The 22,796-nt window shown below is 54.1% G+C and overlaps 1 protein-coding gene across 1 annotated transcript; it reads right to left on the reverse strand.

The window, feature by feature from the left end:
• GJA3 (gap junction protein alpha 3) lies at positions 10,985-12,216 on the reverse strand. The gene has a single exon (XM_021066007.1). The coding sequence runs from the start codon at positions 12,125-12,127 to the stop codon at positions 10,985-10,987; it is 1,143 nt and encodes a 380-aa protein (XP_020921666.1). The 5' UTR covers positions 12,128-12,216.

Below are 22,796 nucleotides of genomic sequence, written 5' to 3' on the forward strand. Positions count from 1 at the left end.
TAGGGAAACAATATCAGAAGAAATGGTATGATTTTTTTTTTTTTTCTGTTTAGGGTTGCACCTGCAGCCTATGGAAGTTCCCAGGCTAAGGGTTCCTCGGAGCTGCAGCTGCTGGCCTACACCACTGCCACAGACACTCAGGATCCAAGTCGCATCTGTGACCTCTGTCACAGCTCACGGCAATGCTGGATCCTTAACCCACCCAGCCAGGCCAGGGATGGAACCCATATCCTTATGGATTCTAGTCAGGTTCATTGCCACTGAGCCACCACGGGAACTCGGATCTCAGTTTTGTGTAAAGATACACTTGGAAAATAGCTCCAAGGAAATAAACCAAAATGTTCGCAAGGATTTTAAATGTCCTTTGTGTTTTTTTCACGCTTTGCTGTTTACCATCGTGTCTTGGTGTAGACTTTTCCCCCCTAGACTTGAGATCTAATTAGGCTTTTGAATCCATGCTTAGGATCTTTCAAGAACCCTGGCAAATTATCAGCCGTAATCTCTTCAAATATTGTCTCTGCTCCTTCTCTGTTTCCTGTCCTTCTGGTTACTGACTAGGCACACCTGAGACCTTTTCTTTGTGAACTTCATGTCCTTGAACCTCTCTTCATACTGCTCATTTCTCTGGCTTTCAGTGCAGCATTCTGGTCATTTCTCCACCTGTATCTGTTTCTTCAGCAGTGTGCAAAAGCTGTCCATTGAGTCTCAAGTTTCAAGTATTATTTTTTTAAATGTCTGGAGTTTCTATGAGGTCATTATTTATAATTGCTTGTTCTCTACATACATTTTTGATCTCGCCTTTTAGTTCTTTAGACACAGTACCCAGAAGTCAATGTCAGTCTGATAATTCTAAAGTCTGCAGCCCTTGCAGGTCTATTTCTGCTAGCCGTTGTTTCTGTTTATTCTCACTTATGAAGCCTCTTTCTTTTGAGCGTGTAACGAGTTTGATCTGTGAGCTCTGTGGCAGCACCTGCAGAAATGAATGTTTCTGGCTGTTCAAGGGGAAAGAGACACTTTGCTCTGCAGTAGCAACTGAAGCATCTGCTCCTCTAGAGGGTCAGCGGGGGATTTTCGCTGTTTGGAGTCCCCGTAAATGCCCCCATCCCCGCACACTGGGAGGGGTTTGTTGAAGTAGGAGTGGGAATTCAGGCTGCAAATCCGCAATGAGAATGAGCTATACTTACAAGTGACCTGGGCAGGATGCGCCGTCCACTGAGCAGGGAGGGATTAAGGCAGTTTCTTGCAGTCTTTGGCGTCGGGAAGGAATTTCTAATTCCCGCCTTCTGGTATTTCAGCTGGGTGTGTAGCTGCCTGGGGAGCTGGCCTTTGGGTGCCTATAGGGCTTTTGGGATGGATGTTACTTTTAGCTGGAGTGCCTCCTATGAGGTCATGAACTAAAATGATTCCGCTCTGACCCCACTCTTCCTCTCCACTTTGCATCATGAATCTGACAGGTTGTCACCATGGCTTTGGCTTTAGTTTTCTCTGGAGTCTGACCTCTTCACCCCACCCCTGCAGTGTCCCCTGCTGTGCCGCCAAGGACAGGGAGACAGCGGCTGGCCCTCAGCTCCTATAGGCCTGGCTCTGGCATCATTTCCCCGGCGGGGGGCAACCCTGTCAGAGCTGTCGGCTCTTTGCCACCTTCCCGCTGCCTCGACGACTGACTGGGCTCTGCTTTTTCTTTGAAAGAAATCTTCTCAGTATGGGGTCATTATCTTGTTTGCCACCCTGAGTTCTGCTCATCCGTCTCCTCCCCTTCGAATGGAAGCTGTGTTGGGGTGAAAGATCTCTGATTCACTCTCTCCCGGGAAATACAAACCACAAACTTTGTTCGCACAGTGGGCGGTCGGAAGTGACGCCTTCTGAGCGGCCTGAGGGAACCGGAGCCACCATGCAGCACAAAGTGCTGCGTTCACAACCAGCCCTCAAAGAAATTCAGCGGAAAAGTTCTAAAGAGCAAATGCTGACAGTACACATCCCTCAATGCACAGCAAACAATGCCGACCGTCTCGGGAGCCAAGTTCAGACGCCGAGCAGTGAAAACTGCAGAGGCTGGGATTATCCTGTGGGAGCAAGAGGTGGGTGAGGAAGAAGAGAGAGGGGATGAATGAATGTCAGTCAGATAGACCTCCATGCCTAAAAGGCAGCAAAAACAGCTTTCAGACCGAACATGAAAACGATTGAGGTTAGGCGTTCCCGTCATGGCTCAGTGGTTAACGAATCCGACTAGGGACCATGAGGTTGCAGGTTCGATCCCTGGTCTTGCTCAGTGGGTTAAGGATCCAGCGTTGCCGTGAGCTGTGGTGTAGGTCGTAGACACGGCTCGGATCCCACGTTGCTGTGGCTCTGGCGTAGGCCGGTGGCTACAGCTCCGATTGGACCCCCAGCCTGGGAACGTCCCTATGCCTCGGATGTGGCCCTAGAAAAGGCAAAAAAATAAATAAGTAAATAAAATAAAAGGTGAAAAATAAAAATAAAATGAAACGATTGAAGTGAGAACCTGGGAGGATGGGTAAGCCAGCAGATCAGGCAGAGTTGAAGCTCAAGGAGAGAAAACAACGCAGGAAAGCGTCGCCAGAGTCAGCGATGAGGTTAAGACAAGGCCTCGTCCTGCAGAGACCTGGTACAAATGTAATCGTGGTTCTGGAAAGAAGAGGTCTTTGAAGAGCTGGTGGCAAGCCGACGCCAAAGCGGAAATCCCTACCTGCATTCGTGACCTCGAAAGCTGAGCCCAAAGAAAAGGGAAAACAAGTCTCAAAAGCAGTTACGGAGAAAAGAGAGACTGACTTCAGTGGAACCACCGCCAGTCTCGGTGGAACAAGGAGCGCGTTCCGCAGTAAAGAGGTCAGAAGACGGACGGATGACATTTCAAAGTACCGTTGGCCTAAATCTTCATGAACTGTCTTCGAGGTATAAGGGCGGATGCTCCAAGTTTACCAGCACCGAGGCTTCGCGAAAGGAATTTCTGAAAACCGTACTTCAGGAAGCAGGCAGAGATCTGAGCTACAGAAACAATGGTCAGCAAAGAGATGACCAGCAGGATTAGGCTGGAGTGGGGTTAAAACGGTCCACTCCACGCCTAGTGGGCAGACTTCTTCCATGAAACTCTCAGAGCCTAATTTTTGCTTTGTGGCAAGATGTTTAACCCCTGGCTCAATTCGCTTAACAGAGATGGGACTGTTGCGATTTTCTTTTCCTTCTGGAGTCAGTTTCAGGACTCTGTATGTCTAGCAATGTGGGGTTTTACCTCAGGTCTTACATTTATTGGCAGGTAGCTAGTCATACTATTCTCTTAGCTTTTTTTTTTTTTTTTTGGCTTTTTAGGGCCGCACCTGCAGCTTCTGGAGGTTCCCAGGCTAGGGGTCTAATCAGAGCTGCAGCCGCTGGCCTACACCGCAGCCATAGCAATGCCAGATCCGAGCTGCATCTGCAACCTACACCACAGCTCACAGCAACGCCGGATCCTTAACCCACTGAGCAAGGCCAGGGATCGAACCCACAACCTCATGGTTCCTAGTCCGATTCGTTTCTGCTGTGCCACGACGGGAACTCCTATTCTTTTAGCTTTAATCTTTATTACTGATGCTGTTTCTTCGTAGCCTGTGATCGTTTGGTAAAATAATTTGGCATTTCCTAATAGAAGTGAACCTGGAAACACCAAATGGGCTTTGTTTTCAGATGCGTCAGACAGGGAGACTCTTGCCCCGGAGCCTGAGGTGTGCACAGGTGTGTTCCGGCTCCCTTGGTTACATTGGCCTGAAGCAGGATCCACCTGGAAGCTGGCCCACAGCAGTAAACAGAATGGACACAGCAGGATGGTATCAGCAACGCGAATGAGCCAACCACACCCTGATTCCCCCACTTGGATTCATCCCAGAAACAGTTTCAAGGAAAGAAAAGCAAGTTTCACAGGAATGTATACTTGTTGATTCCAGAATAAAAGGAGAGCCAAACAATGCTTATTGCTTAGGGCCACCTGCATCTGTGATAAAACCCAGTAAGAACAACAGGGGACTTCGGAAATGAGATGAAGTCACCTGGTTGGGACGGAGGCCGCCAGGATCAGGCGGCCTTGGAGGGGGTGCCCTTTGCAGGTGGTAGTGATCTGGTGTGTCTTCCTCGGGGGGGGGAGGGGGGCAGGTGCCTCAGTGCAGCTTTTGTTACTCTTTGCATTGGGTGCCCAGGGCTTAGGTGTACGCCCCAGCGTGTGCAACATTTGGCAACATAAAGATCTGGAAAAGAAGCGCCTCTGGGGCTTCAAGGGCAGGCTGCCGTTCTAGAAGCCCTGGCCCTGGTGCTGGGCGGCTGGCGGGGATCAGAGGCACAGGGCGCCGTGGCTCCCCCAATCCCAGGGCATCGCTCATCTCCCCGCAGGACCCCTGACCCTCTGTCTCCTCACAGGAAGTGCGACGCGCTGGGTGACACTGCTTCCTGGCGGGGCCACGGCTGTGTCTCCACCCTGAGCCCGGGTTCTCACCAAGGAGCTGATGGCACTTCCGATAAAAATCAGACCTGCAGCGGCAGGCCCATGTCAGAGCCACAGCACTGCCAGATCCAAGCCCCGTCTGCGCGACCTGCACCACAGCTCACGGCGACGCCGGATCCTTCACCCACTGAGCGAGGCCAGGGATCAAACTTGCATCCTCATGGACACTAGTTGGGTTTGTTACTGATGAGCCATGACGGGGGAGGGGGGACCCCCTGATTGTGAGCGTCTGCCTTGGCCGTGGAGGTCAGTGGATGGGACACAGCAGAGGCTTGGGGGTGCAGGGGTGTGTCCAGCCCCTGGGGCCTGGGCCACCTTGGTGGGGAGGGCGCAGAATGGAGCCTCGGGCCAGACTTGTTGAGCAGACATCCTGTCCCATCAGCCAGCAACTGTCACCTCCTGAGGCAGTCTGGCCACCTGGCCAGCCTGCGGGGACCACCGTCCTGACCTTGCCCGCAGGGCGTCCCAGACGAGCGGAGCCCTGGGTATAAACAGAACCGGGGTTTCCTGTGGACTCCCCGCCTGTTAGGCAGCCTCGTCGTGGCCGCCGACACACTCAGGTTCCCAAAAGACGACAAAGGTCTAATCTAGTAAGAATGTCAGGAGAACAGCGTGTGAGGGAATCCGAGCTCTTCCTGCGTGTTTCATGATTCCTCTGTTTTCAATCGAAGAACGAGGCCGCTGCCGAGACCCTCCTGCCGTCGGGGACGTTTCCCCTCTGACGCGTTGCCTCTTCGGCCAGCGCTGTGCCAGTTCTCCGAAAACTTTAAAAGATGCTCGCGCTGTAGCGCGGCCGCCGCACTCTCGGAGCTGAAACCCGCCTCCCAAAAGACGTGTGCACAGGCGTGTGTAACCCGCTGGGAGCCATCAGTGACGGTTCACTTCACGTGTCCACGTGCCCGTGCCATGCGTGACGTGCCCGATCTCTGGGCAGACGTGATTCTGGGGTGTCTGGGAGGGGGTTTCTGGGTGAGGGTGACAGGGAGTCTGGACACCTCGAGGGCCCGCCCCATCCGGGGCACCTGACCCTCCAGGAGTGAGAGCGAACGCTCCCGCCTGATGTCCTCTGCCTGGGGACATGGCTTGTCCTGCCTTCCGTCTCGACTGGCACCTCGGCTCCTCTTGGGCTCGAATCCAGCGGCTCTCGGCTGCACCGCCCAGCCCGGCTCCCGGGGCCTCCGGCCTCTTGCGTCCGCGAGCCCCGCCTCGGCTCCGCTGCATCCCCCCCGCCCCCCGGAAAGGTCACTACCAGGGGAAAGACGCTGGACTTCGCGACAGTAACAGGGAATAAGCGACTGAAACGGCGACAGCAGACGTGCTTCACGAAGGTGCGGTGTGGGGCGGAGAAGACGCGGAAGCGTTCACGGAGCGTCCGTCTGCGTGACGTTCTAGAAGAGCCCCAGCTGGGGTGTCAGAGGGTGAGTGTCTGGTGGCGGTGCTGAGGAGGGGTGTCCGGGTGCGCCTGCAAGGGGGGCGTGTCCCCCGCGGTGGCACACATGCGGCAGACGCCCAGCACACGCAAACCTAGCTCAAGAGAGCGTCAGCCCGCCTGGCGAGGGCACCAGCCTCGCTGATGCCATGGCCCTTCCTGGGCCAGACGAAGTTTAGACCCTTGAGCCGAAGCCAGGTTTTCATTTTACTCTTTCGCTCACTGGGCCGCCGTTAGGTCCCGACTGTGGGCCGAACTGCATGCACCTGTGCAGGCTCTGTCCCTTCAAGGTGGGGACACCGGCCCTGTGGCCCCCTGCCCTTCACTCACCCCACAGGGCAGGGCTGGGCTGGATCAGAAGTGGGGGGGCCTGGTCTCGGGCCTCCAGCCGGCGTCGCCCCCACACACATGATGCCTGGAGGCCTGGGCTGAGCTGGTTTCTGCTGAGCGGGGCCTGAGCCCAGGCTAGCGGCTCCCAGGGGACCTCTTCCCTCATCAGGGACACACAGGGCCGAGAGCAAACCCCAGGCCTTGAGCATAAATGAGCTGGGAAGAACTGTTTTCAATTTTTTTTTTTCTGTTTTAGGGCTCACCTGCAGCATATGGAGGTTCCCAGGCTAGGGGTCTAATCAGAGCTGTAGCCTCAGGCCTCCACCAGAGCCACAGCAACGCCAGATCCGAGCCGTGTCTGCGACCTACACCACAGCTCACGGCAATGCTGGATCCTTAACCCACTGAGCGAGGGCAGGGATCAAACCCGCAACCTCATGGTTCCTAGTCGGATTCGTCAACCACTGAGCCACAATGGGAACTCCCTGTTTTCAGTCTTAGCTGCATTTGTCAAATGGATAAATTCCCAAAGGGGAGTCTTCCTGTCAGCTGTTCTGTGTCTCCCCCAAACTAGCTCCATATGACTAACTAGAGACTTGGTCGAGCAGTTACATTTGGTGCTGATTTTGCGGTTATAGTGATAGACTTAGTTTCTTAACCAGGCCTTGACTAATGTCAAAAGCGCTTCCCAGGAGTTCCTGTCATGGCACAGTGGTTACCGCATCCGACTAGGAACCATGAGGTTGCAGGTTCGATCCCTGGCCTCACTCAGTGGGTTAAGAATCCAGCATTGGGGAGTTCCCGTCGTGGCGCAGTGGTTAACGAACACGACTAGGAACCAGGAGGTTGCGGGTTTGGTCCCTGCCCTTTCTCAGTGGGTTAAAGATCCAGCGTTGCCATGAGCTGTGGTGTAGGTTGCAGACACGGCTCGGATCCTGCGTTGCTGTGGCTCTAGCGTAGGCTGGTGGCTACAGCTCCGATTCGACCCCTAGCCTGGGAACCTCCATATGCCACGGGAGCGGCCCAGGAAATAGCAAAAAGACAAAAAACAAAAAAACAAACAAACAAAAAAAAGAATCCAGCATTGCCGTGAGCTGTGGTGTAGGTCGCAGACACGGCTCGGATCCCGGGTTGCTGTGGCTGTGGTGTAGGCCAGTGGCTACAGCTCCGATTCCACCCCTAGCCTGGGAACCTCCATATGCCGCAGGAAGTGACCCTAGAAAAGGCCAAAAGACAAAAAAAAAAAAAAAAAAAAAAAAAAAAAAAAATCGCTTCCCAGATTTGAGACTCCTTCCAAGAGAAACACTGGATCATAGGAACAGTGGCTTGCTGTTGGCCCAGCACTGAGCATCCAGAGTCAGGGAGACGCGTCTTCTGCGGAGACTCCGGGGGCGCGGGGGTGTGAGGGGCAATGCCAGGCCGTTCCTGGGGAGGGGGGAGGAGGGAGGCAGGGGGCAGGGGGCAGCGGGGAGAGGGGAGCCGGCGGGGGGGGGTTGCTCAGACGGACCCTCCCGAAGGTCTGAAGGAGCAGCTCTGTGACTTGGGGCCAGTGGCCTGACCTCTCTGCGCCTCCGCTTCTGTCTGTGACGTGGAGGTGGCGACAGGCCCCTCTCGGGCGGCTGTGCAGGAGGGAGGACAGAGAGCTCCACCCGCGTTCCGAGACCCAGAGTTTGCTTTGGGTGCCGTTGGCAGCTTTGGCTTGGATGATACTGTTTGTCTTGCATGATGCTGATGAGGATTTGGTAAGATCTAGGTCAAGTTTGTGACACGTTCAAATCATCAAATTCCTTGTTTGGGAAGCTTACACCTAAATATGTAATTGTAGCAATAATTAATGTTGAGGGGTTCCCACTGTGGCTCAGGGGTAAGGAACCTGACTAGTATCCATGAGGACGCGGGTTCCATCCCTGGCCCTGCTTGGTGGGTTAAGGATCTGGCGTTGCTGTGGCTGTGGTGTAGGTCGGCAGTTGCAGCTCTGATTCGACCCTTGGCCTGGGAACCTCCATACGATGCAGGTGTGGCCCTAAAAAGCAAATAATAATGAGTGATGTTGGGTGACCCTTTACACCTAAAGTTGCGTATTATTTGCTCTTTTACATGCTGTCTGGGTCTCGGTCTCACCATAACCCCATGAAGTGAGAACCCTGAACCCAGCGTCTGCTCATCTGCCTCTGTCAGTGCAACATCTCGGTACCTTGGATAGTTAATATGTTTGTAATCGAAGAATCTGGCATGTTAGATTCTGACAAAGTAGCTTTGTAATGTCTATGTAAAGTATGTGGTAAATCTTAGACGAGTAATTTTTAGGTTAAAAAAACGTGAGCATTTGGAGTTCCTGTTGTGGCTCAGTGGGTTAAGGACCCTACATTGTCTCTGTGAGGTTGTGGGTTCTATTCCCAGCCTCGCTCAGTGGGTTGAGTATCCAGCGTTGCTGTGGCTGTGGTGTTGGCCGGGAGCTGCAGCTCTGATTCCATCCCTAGCTGGGAAATTCCACGTGCCTCGGGTATGGCTGTAAAAAGAGGAAAAAAGATTGAGCATTTGACTAGGTTTGTAAATGATACTGGAACATATACAAGAATTTGGAAATTCCTCTGCTTACAACTTTGACGTCTTAGATCTTTGGACAACTGGTCAAGGCTGGCATACGTTAGGGACACAGCTTGCGTGTGCTTCCGTCCATACCTTCCTCCCTTCCCCCTCCCTAAGGTCTCCTTCATTTCCAGAAGGAACACTTTTCTTTTCTTCTTTGGCCACAGCATGCAGCAGCTTAATGTGGGGTCTCAGTTCCCAGACCAGGGATTGAACCTGTGCCTCAGCAGTGAAAGGGCTGAGTCCTAACCCCTGGGATGCCAGGGGATGCCCAGAAAGAATACCGTCAGAGTGAAAGACGACAAGAGGAAAGGCGGTGGCAGCTGTGACAGACAAAGCAAGAAAGGCAGGGAGGCTTTTGGGAAGAGAGATGCGCTGATTCTTTCCTAAGTGCATTCAATGCATCGAGCTGGGGACCTGGGCTTTGTGTCCTCTTTCTTACTTGTATGCTTTTTGGGCCACGCCCAGGACATGTGGAAGCCCATGTCTCACCCAGGACAAAGTCCCCCCACAGGAGGCATCACCTCTCCTGTGCCCCAGCCTGGGGAGGAGAACACCGGCACGTGGACCCCGCTGGGAAGGGCTGCAAGGACGCCCACGGCCAGCGAGCACTCTCCCGCCTGGTCTGTGCCTGCAGCAGGCACGGCGCCACCTGACCCCACTGCACAGCTAGTCTGAGAGCAGGACCAGATTGTCAGGGGGTCGCTCCTTACGACATAGACAAAGCCTGCTGTGCAGTCTGGGCCCAGCCAAGGCGTCAGGAACCTAAGCACTTCATGCAAAGGTCACTCAGGTGGGCTGTGTGCTGTTTTGCTGGACAAGGGCTGATAAGCTGCGGTGGAGGCAGGAGGTGACGTGGGACAAGGATCTGGCTCAGCACCACTGTCCACTGGCTCAGAAACAAAAGTGACTGAGACACGACCACCACCCAATGTATGTGCAGGACAGAAGGCCGTGCCATCTTCCGGTCGCACCCGTGCACAGAAGCAGCCAGTGCGGGAACTGGGTGGATGCTGGAAACTGGCGCCCGCATTCACTCTCCAAGGAAAACCCACTGTCATTCACGCTTCAGAAAGCAAACAGGCTGCCCGCAAAGAACGGTTAGGAAACTGGAAGAGTTTTATTTTGTACTGTTTAAAAAAAAAATGCAGGTTGTCGATTCCTCTGTAGAAACAGTTTCTCTGGCAACAGTAGTTAACTCTTAACCTCCCATTCAAAGCTTCACAACTTCAAGTATTTGAAATGCACTTAAAAATTTCCCTTGCGTTTAAGTTTTAATTTCCCTGCTTTTATTTTATGTAGTATGTTCTCATAGCAATTAGCCGACTCAGAAAGTCAAAGAATTTCTTTGAAAATAAAGGTCACATCTTGACTAGGATGTAATGAGACAAATTTGCATTCTCGGTATCCGTTTTAGTAAGACTAATTTCCTTCATTTTTCCCGAAAGATAGAAAGTGGGGGGAAATAGGCATACCTGTACAATTCAGATCAAAGCACAAAGTATCATTTAAAAAATAAATACCTACAGCATACCTGCCATGCTTGAATTCCGTTTCCTGGCTGTTTCAACTTATCTCAAGTGTCTGCCTCTCCACCTGCGCCCCCCCCCCCCCCCCCCGCCCAGCCTCTGCAGGGGGCGGCTCCATCACCTGTCATGAAGCGTGTGGTTTGATATCCTGGGCTTCACATGCAGTTTCAGACACTCGGTGACACTCTGTGGACCTGCTCTAAATCGTCTTTTAGAGCCGTTTGGCAAATATCCCAAATGAAGTTCAACTCTAAGTTCAAGCATCACACAGAGAGAAGCCTACGGGCATCTACGACTTTTCGGGCTGTCCGGAGGCTCCGGGGAGCGTCGGCCGGAACACCTGTTGCTCCGCACTGAGCGGGCGCCTCTGCTTTAGCACAACGGAACAGGGACCCACGGACAGGCAGCACCTGCAGGGGCGCCCCGGTGCCTCGGCCCGGCCTCCCGCCTCGGACGCCCACTACCTCACAGCTCAGAACAGCAAACGCACCGACACGCGGACCCGACCTGCCCGCCCTCCTCCGCGCCGGCCCCGCCCCGGCCCTGCACCTGCCGGCCCGCGCCGCCCTCGGGCCTGGGAAGCTGGGAGGAGGGCCGCGACGCCGTCGGGAGAGGCCGCCGCTAGACGGCCAAGTCACTGGCTCGGGCCCGACCGCCGCCGGACTTACTGGCCTTGCTCGACCGGCCGGGGGCCGCGTGCAGCTCCGCGGCGGTCTCGGGCGCCCCGCCGCCGCCGCCGCCCTCCGCAGGGGGCTGCCCGGGGCCGCCCGGCGGGGCCGCGGGCGGGGCGGCGCTCCCGGCCCAAGTCTGCGGCTGCGGCTGCTGCCGCCGCGGCTGCGGGGCCTCGGCCTCCGGGCCGCCCCGCTTCGGCTCGCCCGGGAGCGGGGGCGGGGCGCAGGCGCCGCCGGGGGTCGCGGGCCGCGCGCAGGGCAGCGCGCCGTCGGCCGCCGGGGGAGCGGGCTCGGCGGCGGCGGCCTCGGGCGCGTAGCAGGGCGGGACCCCGATGGCCACGGCGGGCGGGGCGGCGCCGGCGGGCGCGCGGCTGGCGGCGCGCGAGGGGCCGGCCACGCCCTGCTTGAGCTTCTTCCAGCCCAGGTGGTAGATCTCCAGCACGTTGAGCAGCAGGGACAGGCAGGCCACCGCCAGCATGAAGAGGATGAAGACGGTCTTCTCGGTGGGCCGCGAGATGAAGCAGTCCACCGTGTTGGGGCAGGGCCACCGGTCGCAGCGGTACAGCGGCTTCAGCTCAAAGCCGTACAGGAAGTACTGGCCGGCGATGAAGCCCACCTCGAAGAGCGTCTTGAAGATGATGTTGAAGACGTAGGTGCGCAGCAGCGCCCCGGCCATGCGGACCTTGCCCCGGTCGTCGCGCACCGGCGGCCGGTCCTTCCCGGGCGGCGCGCTGGCGCCGTCGGCCTGCGGCGGCGGCGCCGCGTCCCGCTCGCGCTGCTTCTCCTCCATGCGCACCAGGTGCAGCACGTGGCCCAGGTAGATGAGCGTGGGCGTGGACACGAAGATGATCTGCAGCACCCAGAAGCGGATGTGCGAGATGGGGAAGGCGCGGTCGTAGCACACGTTCTCGCAGCCGGGCTGCTGCGTGTTGCACGTGAAGTCCGACTGCTCGTCGCCCCACACGTCCTCGGCCGCGGCCCCCAGCACCAGGATCCTGAAGATGAACAGCACGGTCAGCCAGACCTTGCCGACGATGGTGGAGTGCTCCTGCGCGTTCTCGAGGAGTCTCCCCAGGAAGCTCCAGTCGCCCATCGCTCCAGCTGCTCACCTGCAAGGGGACAGGTCATGAACAGGCAGGCGGGCTGCGGGCGCAGCCCCAGGCGGCCGCGGTCCCCCCGGGGGCGGCGGCGGGGGGGCCGGACCTCCCAGCGGGAACTCTGCAGGGGCAAGTGCGTGCACATGTGTGCATGGGTGCGGGTGTGCCTGCGGGTGTGAACAGGTGTGTGTGCGCACGTACGTGTGAGAATACATGTGTGGCATGTGTGTGGGTACATGTCTAGTGCAGGTGCAGGCCCAGCTTGTAGCATGTATGCGCACACCTACATGTGTGTTCCATGTGTGTACACACAGGTGTGTGCAGGTGCACGAAAAGCACAGGCACAGGTTGTATGTGTGAGCGCAATACAAGCGTGTATGTGTGCAGATACACGTGTATATTCCATTGCATGTCTGCAGGCCCAGGTGTGTGTGTGTACTTGTGTATGTGTGCGCACACAGGCGTGCATGTGTGTACACAGCAGGTGTGAGCGTGCACGTGTGCGTGTGCAGCTCCCTGCCATTGGGTGGAGCAGGCTGAGTAACTGTCCACAGCACCCATGAGCCCTGAGCCGCGGGCACAGGGCACAGGAGCAGGCAGGACAGAGAGGTCTCAGGCTCCTTGAATTCACTTCAGGGAGGAGCACACTGGCCTGAGACAGGGCCCTGGGGCCCTGGCACTCTGCACACAGCTGGGCTGCTTCCTCATCTTGGCCTTTCTGTTCATGTGCGACCGGAGCAATTCTCCTGAACTGCCATTGTCCCTAAGCCACCACCATAACTTCTCTCTGGTCAACCCACTGCCTCCTCCCTCCTGGCCTCTCTCACGTGGCAGCTGTCACAACAGGCGTTAACTGGCTGCAGGTCTCCAGTGCGTGGGCAGACTGCTCCTCAGGTGGGGGCAGGCGGGACCTGCAGGGCCCCGGGTGGCCCAGACTCAGGGACTGGGCCAGGGTTGGGGGCGGGGGGCCTCCGGGGGCGGCCGCCCCAGTCCTCACTGCTCCCAGACAGGCAGGAGGCAGCCTCAGCCCCACACTCGACCTTCCAGTGGAACCCACGAGAACTCTTCTCATGACGAGTTGTAAAATGTTTAAAAATATCAATGTTTATGAGTTGGTTTGAAGGCAAAATACAAGACAAAACTTTGATCTTATTTAAAGAAACAGCTGCTCGGCCGTCTCCCGGACCCCACTTCCAGGTCTCCTGGTCTCCAGAGACCCTCGGCCGTCGCAGGTCCCAGCAGGCTCCCAGCCCCACACTGTGACTGACCTTGGTTATTTCGCTTGTTCTCAGGGGGTAAAATGATTATATTTAAAGACTTATTGAACACGCAACAGCCCTCTCCCCCGTGGAACTCTCTAGGTCACACCGACTCTCAGCAGACCCGGCAGCCACCCCTGGACACGGGCCTCTCAGGCACGGGACAGGCCTGACGGGCACCGGGGCAGAACGCGCTCGAGGTGCTCCTGGAAGCTCTTCTTTCTGCCGGGGACCCTGTGCAGGGTCTGGCCGGTGGCCTCCCCGTCGTGGCCTCCTTGTTACGGAAGGCCTGGGTCCTGCAGGTTCTGCCCAGCCTCACACTAGGCCACCCGCGAGCCTTCAGGTAGACACCGCCCTCGTCCCGGGACAGCACAGCGTCTGGTCTCCGCAGAAGGCCCCCGACCACCTTCCCTTTGCTTCCAGTTCCGAGGCTGCGGCCCTTCCTTCCCGACGTCTGCAGGCCGAGCAGCTGGGCCCCCCCAGGAGGATCTGTGGGCGTCCTGGCAGGAGCCTCGGCTGGAAGCAGTGGGCGAGGGGCTGGGGCCACCGGCCCGGGGAGGGGACACTGCACATCCGGGAGGTTGGAGAGTGTTGCTGGTATTTCCCTGCAGGTTCAGGGGACTGTCGCACAGAGTGTGTGAGTGTGTGTGTGTGTGTGTGTGCGTGTGCAGCACGTGTAGCACCTGTCCTTTAATTAGGAAACCAAACATGGCAAGGGACTGTCCCACCCTAAACGCCCTGGGTCAGAGACACCAGCTGGATGGGCTTGTTCCATGAGGAACAGGGAGCAGAGGCGACCCGTCATCTCCCCCTTCTTTCCATACGATTATAGATGTGATGCCTGGAGCTGGGCAGCCACATTGCAAGCATGTGTCAGCTTGCAATGATCAAAGTCCCAAGGCACCTGCTGTGACATCGTGGACCTGCTGAATCCTCCCCTGCAGCCACCTCCAGACTCACCCGAGGAAAAAACCCCTTGTCTAAGTCAGGTTTTCTGTTGCTTGCAGACAAAAGAATTCCTGACTGATACACTATCTTAAGTTCTTTTTTTTTTTTTTTTCTTTCCTTTTTAGGGTTGTACCAACAGCATATGGAAGTTCCCAGGTGAGGGGTCCAATTGCAGCTGCAGCTGCCAGCCTACACCACCGCCACGGCCATACCAGATCTGTGACCTACACCACAGTTCACGGCCACGCCGGATCCTTAACCCAGAGCAAGGCCAGGGATCGAACCTGCAACCTCATGGTTCCTAGTCGGATTTGCTAACCACTGCGCCACAACAGGAACTCCTAGAGTTCTAATAGTAAGCTAGAAAATTGCCAGCTGGTCTACCTTCAGTCAGTCGACAGAAAACGTAGCAGACTGGAGAGAAATTAGAAACAGGACTTTTCTTCCAAGACTGTTCCTGCCACTGCTGGCCTCCCTCTTTAAGCGTCCAGATAGCTCCCCACTCCTGCAGGCCCCTCTCCTTTCTCCCGTCCATCGTTAAAGGGCATTACAAGTTATTAGAATGACCTCTGTGAAACACCTAAGAATACCACTAGCATTTGTCACCTATTCAAACATTTTAGTGCTGTGTTCATTTTAATGTATTTCAACATTCGTCCTGAAGGCTTTAATAACCAAATAATGAAAAAAAAAAGGTCACTGCCCCCCCTTTTGTCTTATTGTCTCTTTAGGGCCCCACTCTCAGCATATGGAGGTTCCCAGGCTGGGGTCCAATCAGAGCTGTAGCAGCCAGGTTATACCACAGCCACAGCCACGTGGGATCCCAGCTGCTTCTGTGACCTACCCCACAGCTCATGCCAGTGCTGGATCCTTAACCCGCTGAGTGAGGCCAGAGATCAAACCTGCGTCCTCATGGATGCTAGTCGGGTTCATTAACCGCTGAGCCACGACGGGAACTCCCAATTCTTGCCCTTAAAGTTGAGTTTCCCAGTGCACCACCTTCTGAGGGCTGGTTTGGGGATTAAAGTAAATAGCAGTCAGGAAAATTAGAGGGGCATTATCCACCAGTGCTCCGGACAGGAGCTTCCCGTCCCAAACCCCAGGTCAGGAACGCCTGAGTCGTTCCGCAAACACTGACCTCATATTTACAGCTAAAAGTTAATTTCCCTGTAAAAATCCCAGTTTCGCCTTTCCTAATCCATGGAAGGCGCATGGAATCGGCATGTCAGAGCTGCAAGAACCTTCGAGGAGGCCTCAGGTTCCTCCTCATTCTACAAATTGGGAAATGGAGGCTCAGAGAGGTTCTGTGATTTGCCTAAGGTTACACAGCACCGAGGTCCACACAGAAACGCCCGACTTTCTCCAGCGGATCCCCTTCCACATGACTTCACGGGATGAAGCCCGGGCCGAGTGTCCAGATTAGAGCAGCTACCTTTTAATCTCTGTACCACACCTTAAAACATGCAGGAGCTCGAGTGAGAGCTCTTTTTAAGCTTTTGCTCCTGACTTCCGATCCAGAGTGTCTAAAGTTGTGAAATATGATTGATGTGTCAACAACAGCCATTTACTTAATCGTATGAATTGGAGTTCTCATTTTAAAGCAAATTGAGATACTACCTTTACTCTTGTTTAGTGAACAAAACCCTCACAGCTTTACAATTATGGCATTTTTAGGATTCCTTTTGTATCACGGAAGTTACATCTGTCAAAAAGTGCTTTTTTGGCAGCAAAAAATTTCTATAGTATAAATATAATTTGAATGTTTGTATTCACGTCTGTTCCTATGCGTACATAAGCAGAAATTTCTCCTATGTTCTAAAATAAGAGATATGTTTTAAAGCTCAAAGGAAATGGGATTTCAGAAATAAATGAGCATTCATGGAGCTAAGCAGGTGATCTGAAGGAAGCAAATCAAGTGATTTTTTATATTTATATCATTAGCCTGTTAACAGCAAACTTCAAGCAAACCACACATGCTTCAAATTAAAGAAAATGTAGGCGTGTGGATGCTTTACATCAAGCATCGCGCCGTCCCACTTTCAAAGAGATTTTTAAAAAGCAAGCAGTGGTGATCCAGCCTAGCTACGAGGAATTTTTCACCGCCGCAAGAAGGAAAAGGACTCTTTTCCGGCTTTTAAAAATGACACGAAATTGCCAAGAATACTGTTTTTAGAGACACTGTGTATGCTGTTTATGGTCGCATGTGTTGGATTCCCCCCACCCCCAATTTAGCAAAACATCTGTCAAGTGCTTGCTGGGCGTGGGGCTCAGGGCTACAGGCTGGGGATACAGAGGTGGAAGATCTGGGCCCCGTTCTCAGAGCTTCATTCACAGCGCACGGGAGAGACAGGCTTGTAAAAACCTGGTCAAAACGAACATAACACGTGTTGCACAGGCTGGTAATGGCCGTGAGGTCAGGGGACCCTGGTACAGGGTGTGTGTGTCAGGGGACGGGGGTTCAAGGACCTTGTCTGGTAGTCAAGACGGCAACTGAATTTGGCTGGATTTCTTCCCACATGGATCCTGGGAACCATGCTGTCTGCAGAGGGTGAACTGCTTCTCCGAGGCCTCCCACTGTCCCGAATGCTCAGACAACAGGTCATCACAGCAGCCATGGGTTTACGGATGACTGTGGGCCCCACTGAGGGAAAAGCCTCAAGAAATGTATGTAATATTTATTCTGCGTTAGGTGCCTGTTCAAAGAATGATAACAACAGAGAGACAAATCCTGGTTTAAATTCTTCCCGTGCGGGGGACGGTGTGAAGCAGCTGCGATAAACACATATATATAATGATTTTAAAGTTTACCATGTGTCGTGTAAAAGTTATCTTAGTGAAGAAAACGAACACAACTTAAAATCTAAGCAACATTCAAGGAAATTAGGTCAAAATTCTTTTTCTTATTGGCAAACAATGAAAGTTGGTAACTTACCATTATTAGAAGACAGCTTTAAGCCAGTTAGCATCTGCTGGTTCACACAGACAGCATTGTCTGATTTGTCACAGTTGTAAAGTTTCTGTGAATTACTCTACGGGACACGTGCGCTGCCCTCCCTAGATGCTTATCTCGACAAGAACCAAACTGCTGAGCCAGTGGAACCCCCGCCAAATCAGCTGAGGTTGGCTCTGAATACACTGACCTTCGGAAAACAAGCTCCTTTTCATCTTTGATCTTTTACTGTGTGTTTAGCGGTACATTTCGTGGCACGCGACGGCCTGCCAGCCAGGTCAAGCACATGTCATAAATCACGGTTCTGAAATCTCTGATGATAAGAACCAGAGAGCATCGTTCGTGTCCCAGACGTCTGCACAAAACCATTTTAAAGTGGCACGTCTGGGTGATATCTCGATAAACTCAAACCCGGAGGACTCCTCTGGGGGCTCACGGCCCTGTCACAAACTCTCGGAATCGAGCGCTGTGCCCACAGGCCGGACTCCGTCCCCCAGACGCTGGCAGCACAGCCTCCGAGGCGCTCCGGCAGGGCACAGAGAAGGGGCTGTTCCACTCTCGGTAACCTGTCTATCGAAGCACACAGGCCATAAGCACACCGGTTAGGTCGCGGCACTTAGAGCCCAAGTGTTTCTTTGAAAGACATCTGCGCGTTTCCAAAAGGACTGCGGGCGAGCCCAGGCCGTCGGGGCAGCAGCGCGCGCCCGCCCCGGGAGCGGCCCGGGGTCCGCAGGGCCCCTCAGGCCCTCGCCCTGACCTTCCAGAGCAGGTCCTGCCCCCCTTCTAGGGAGGAACCCAGGGAAACGAGTGAAATCGCCTGCGGCCATCCCCCCGCGGAATCCACCGCTCCCCAGCTCTCCAGGAGCAAAGGGGCGGCCGTGGCTCCAATCGTCGCCGGAGATGCCCAAGCCCCGCGGTCCAGCCCCGCTGCTCCCAAACCTCCCGGGGAGACTCAGCCCGCGCTTACCCGCCGCGCCGACCCGGTGCGCTCCTCCCGCGGGCAGGGCTGGGCCACTCTGCCGGACGCCGCTGTCCCCTGCGCGCGGCTCGACGCGTGCGCCCCGCGCCAGCCCCGGCCTCCCCGCCCCGGCGCCATCCCCGCGCCCCGCGAGGCGCCCCGCGCCCGGGCCCCGCGCCCCGCCCCTCGCCCCCGCCCCTCGCCCCCGCCCCCGCCCGGCCTCCGCCCGGCCCGGCCCGGCCCCGCGACCACGCCGCGCTCCGCCCCGCGTCCCACCCGTGGTCCCCTCACGCCCCACGCCGCCCCCAGCCCGTCCACCCCGCACCCACTCCCACCCGCACCTGCATCCCTCCCTCCCTCCCTTTCGCACCCTGCCCCCAGTTGCACCTTCGGAACTGGAACCTTCCGAACTTCCAATATGCGCACCCCAGCTCACGTCCAGCTCCCCGCCTTCCAGCCCGCCTCATATTTCACACCCCCCACCCGCACTCACACCCCCTGCCGTCCCGCGCTCCAACCACCCCCCCACGCGGAGGTCCGCATCTCGCACCTGCCCTCCTACTGCCCCTGCCCCTGCTGGGTGAGGGTGGTCCGCCAGCGGGTGCGGGATGAGCTGGAAAGCGGGGTGTGGGGGGCAGGGCGGGGCGGCTTCCACTCGGCCCCGGGTCTGTGGCCACGCCGCCTGTGGGGGCCCCGGTGCGGGGTAGGGGGTGGGGTGGAGGGCGTGGGGAGTGGAGGGCACAGTGAGACTGGTCCAGACACAATTCAGCACAGAGCCTCCAGGATTTTTTTTTTTTTTTTTTTTTTGTCTTTTTAGGGACGCAGCCATGGTACATGGAGGTTCCCAGGCTAGGAGGTGAATTGGAGCTGCAGCCGCCGGCCTCCACCACAGCCAGAGCAATGCCAGATCCCAGTCCATCTGAGACCTACACCACAGCAAGGCTAGATCCTTAACCCACTGAGCGGGCCAGGTATGGAACCCGTGTCCTCATGGATACTAGTCAGAGTCTATCCTCCGAGCCACCAGGGGAACTCCTGGGATTTTTGTTTTGTTTTTTAAAGAACTTGTTGGGAGATTTCCTGTTGTGGCGCAGGGGAAACGAAGCTGACTAGGAACCATGAGGTTGCGGGTTCCATCCCTGGCCTGGCTCAGTGGGCTAAGGATCTGGCGATGCTGTGAGCTCTGGTGTAGGTCGCAGACGCAGCTCGGATCCCGTGCATTCGAGACTCTCTCTGGTCATCAAAGCTCCAGGGGGCACCTTCCATCATTGTCTCATTGGGGCTCAGATCTGTGTGCAGCCATCCACTTGCCCTGGAGGACAGACCTGGACAGGTGAGATCTGAACATAATCTTCTCCCAAGAGAAAGAAAACGAAGTTTCTGAAGGCGGTTCTGAAAACGATGCACCCTGTAGACCTTGCCGCCTACGTGTGTAGTAGGTGGTAGTTCCTGGACTTAGGGATTTTGTTATTTAATTGAGAAATGTTACTATAGAAGGTCTTCAGAGTCTTCCCTATTTTTAATTCTCTCTAGAAGTGCAAGGGTAGTTTTATTTTTTTTTGATCACAGAAGAACTGAAAGTTCTTAAGGCTCACGGTCACTTTGCTGAACACTATTAGTGGTTTTCCAAGTATAATAAGTCAAAAGGTAATATTTCAATGCTTTAAAACTTTTCATTAAAGTGCAGATTTAAAATGATATCATGAGGAGTTCCCATTGTGGCTCAGTGGTGAATGAATCCGACTAGGAACCATGACGTTGCAGGTTCAATCCCTGGCCTTGCTCAGTGGGTAGCGGATCCGGCGTTGCCCTGAGCTGTGGTGTAGGTCAAGGCGCGGCTCGGATCTGGCATGCTGTGGCTCTGGCGTAGGCCAGCGGCTACAGCTCCAATTAGACCCCTAGCCTGGGAACCTCCATATGCTGCGGGTGCAGCCCTAGAAAAGGCAAAAAGACAAAAAAAAAAAAAAAGAGAGAGAGAGAGAGAGAGACCGTGAGAGTTCCCGCTTTGGTGCAGCGGGATCTGTGGCCTCTTGGGAGGGCTGGGACACAGGTTCCATCTCCCGCCCAGCAAAGTGGGTTAAGGATCCTATTTTTCAGAAGCAGCTTAGGTTGCGACTGTGGCTCTGGTCTGATCTCTGGCCAGGGGACCCCAAATGCTGTGGAGAGATTAAAAAAACAAACAAACCCTGATATTATGTAACTAGAACAAATAGTTATATAGTCATGTTCATAGCAGCATTATTCACAAAAGATGGAGACAAATGGCTAAAAAAATGTGGTTCTATGTACAATGAAATGTTATCCGCTCTAAAAAGGAAGGAAATTCCAACACATGCTACAACACAGATGCCCCTGAGGACATCACGTAAAGTGAAATAAACTAGTCCCCAAAAGACAAATACTTTGCAATTCCTCTTCCGTGAACTATCTAAGTAGTCAACAGAGACAGAATTGCAGAGACGGAAAGTTGGGTGGTGGGTGCTGGGGAGGGATGGGGAGTTAGCATTTATTTACTTATTTTTTACTCAATGAATTTTATCACATTTATAGTTGTGCAATGACCAGCAAACATATGGACTGCTTGGAGTCCCCACCATGGCTCAGCAGGTTAAAAACCCGACTAGGATCCATAAGGATGCGGGTTCGATCCCTGCCCTTGCTCAGTGGGTTAAGGATCCGGCGTTGCGTGAGCTGTGATGTCGGTTGCAGACGTGGTTTGGATCCCGTGTGGCTGTGGCTGTGGTGTAGGCCGGCAGCTGTAGCTCCAGTTGGAGCCCCAGCCTGGGAACCTCCATATGCCGTGGGTGCGGCCCTTAAAAAAAAAAAAAAAAAAAAAAAAAAAAGGAACGCTTCACGAATTTGCGTGTCATCCTTGAGCAGGGGCCATGCTAATCTCTGTATCATTTCAGTTGTAGCATATGCACTGCTGAAGCAAGCACCAGAGTTAGCATCTTGTGGGAACAGGGTTTCAGTCTGAGAAGATGATAAAGTTATGGAGGTGGTTGCAGACGCGCAAATGAACTAATGTACGTATGCAGGGAACTGTACTAATACCAGAACTGTGCAGTTAAAATGGTTAAGATGGGAGTTCCCGTCGTGGCGCAATGGTTAACAAATCCGACTAGGAACCATGAGGTTGTGGGTTCGGTCCCTGCCCTTGCTCAGTGGGTTGACGATCCGGAGTGGCCGTGAGCTGTGGTGCAGGTTGCAGACGCGGCTCGGATCCCGCGTTGCTGTGGCTCTGGCGTAGGCTACAGCTCCGATTATCCCCCTAGCCTCAGAATCTCCACATGCCACGGGAGCAGCCCAAGAAATAGCAAAAAGACCAAAAAAAAAAAAAAAAGTTTAAGATGGTAAATTTTGTTATGAATGTTTTACTTTGTTTTTATTTTTTTATTTTTAATTTATTTTTGTCTTTTTTGCCATTTCTTGGGCCACTCCTGAAGCACATGGAGGTTCCCAGGCTAGGGGTCCAATCGGAGCTGTAGCCGCCGGCCTACACCAGAGCCACAGCAAGTCGGGATCCGAGCTGCATCTGCGACCTACACCACAGCTCATGGCAACGCCAGATTCTTAACCCACTGAGCAAGGCCAGGGATCGAACCGGCAACCTCATGGTTCCTAGTCAGGTTCATTAACCACTGGGCCACGATGGGAACTCCTATTTTGTTTTTAAAATCTATTTATTTTTGGCCCCTGGTCCAGGGATTGAACCTGGGCCACAGCCGTAACCCGAGCCACAGCAGTGATGACCCTGCATCCTTAACCCACTAAGCCACGAGGGAACTCCTATATTATGTATGTTTTACCATCATAAAAAATGTTAGTGGTATTGTGTAAAGACTAGCAGAATTAGCAAAGCGGTTTCTTTACATGTATCATATTGTATATTTCCTAGGTAGACAATATATGTTAATCGTATGTTCTAATCTTTAGTTGCGAAGGTTGTTTGCTTCTCAGTTTCAAGAGAGTCTGTTGAGGATAATTTCAGGGGAAAACATATGCATATGTACTTACACGCATTTGTCAAACTGATCAGAGCTGAATTTTCAATTGATAGGTGCCATTTCCACAGTCTAGTAATATTTCTAGAATATTTTTGTTTCAGAGGCGAGCCGTGCAGACAGACTTGGGCGCTCGGTTGCTCTCTGAGCGAGGGGCCGCTCACACGTGGGGCCCTTTTCCTTCCCACCTGCCACAAAGATGTGCTCGCTTAGGGTGCCCCCTGGCGGTCCTGATCGGAACTACCTTTCAGGACCTGTATTGAATCTGGATGAATCATTGCCTTTGCATACATAGGAAAGTTCAAATATTTGTTGAATATATATATTCTTCCTGAATGCCGCGGCCCAGAGTAAACACAGTAATCCTGTCTGTAATCACGGAAGGCAGGATTCAATGGCGTTTTTCCTAAGTACTCAGGTTTAAGAGGCATCAAAATTGTTAATAGATTTTTTCCCCTTGAGTTTGAAATTGTTCATTTATTACTAATATTAATTGGCAATGTGTGATATTTTAGCTACTTTGTGAGGTATACAGATGTTCTATGG

Source organism: Sus scrofa, chromosome 11 (assembly GCF_000003025.6).
Source record: "Sus scrofa isolate TJ Tabasco breed Duroc chromosome 11, Sscrofa11.1, whole genome shotgun sequence".
NCBI classification, from domain to species: Eukaryota; Metazoa; Chordata; class Mammalia; order Artiodactyla; family Suidae; genus Sus; species Sus scrofa.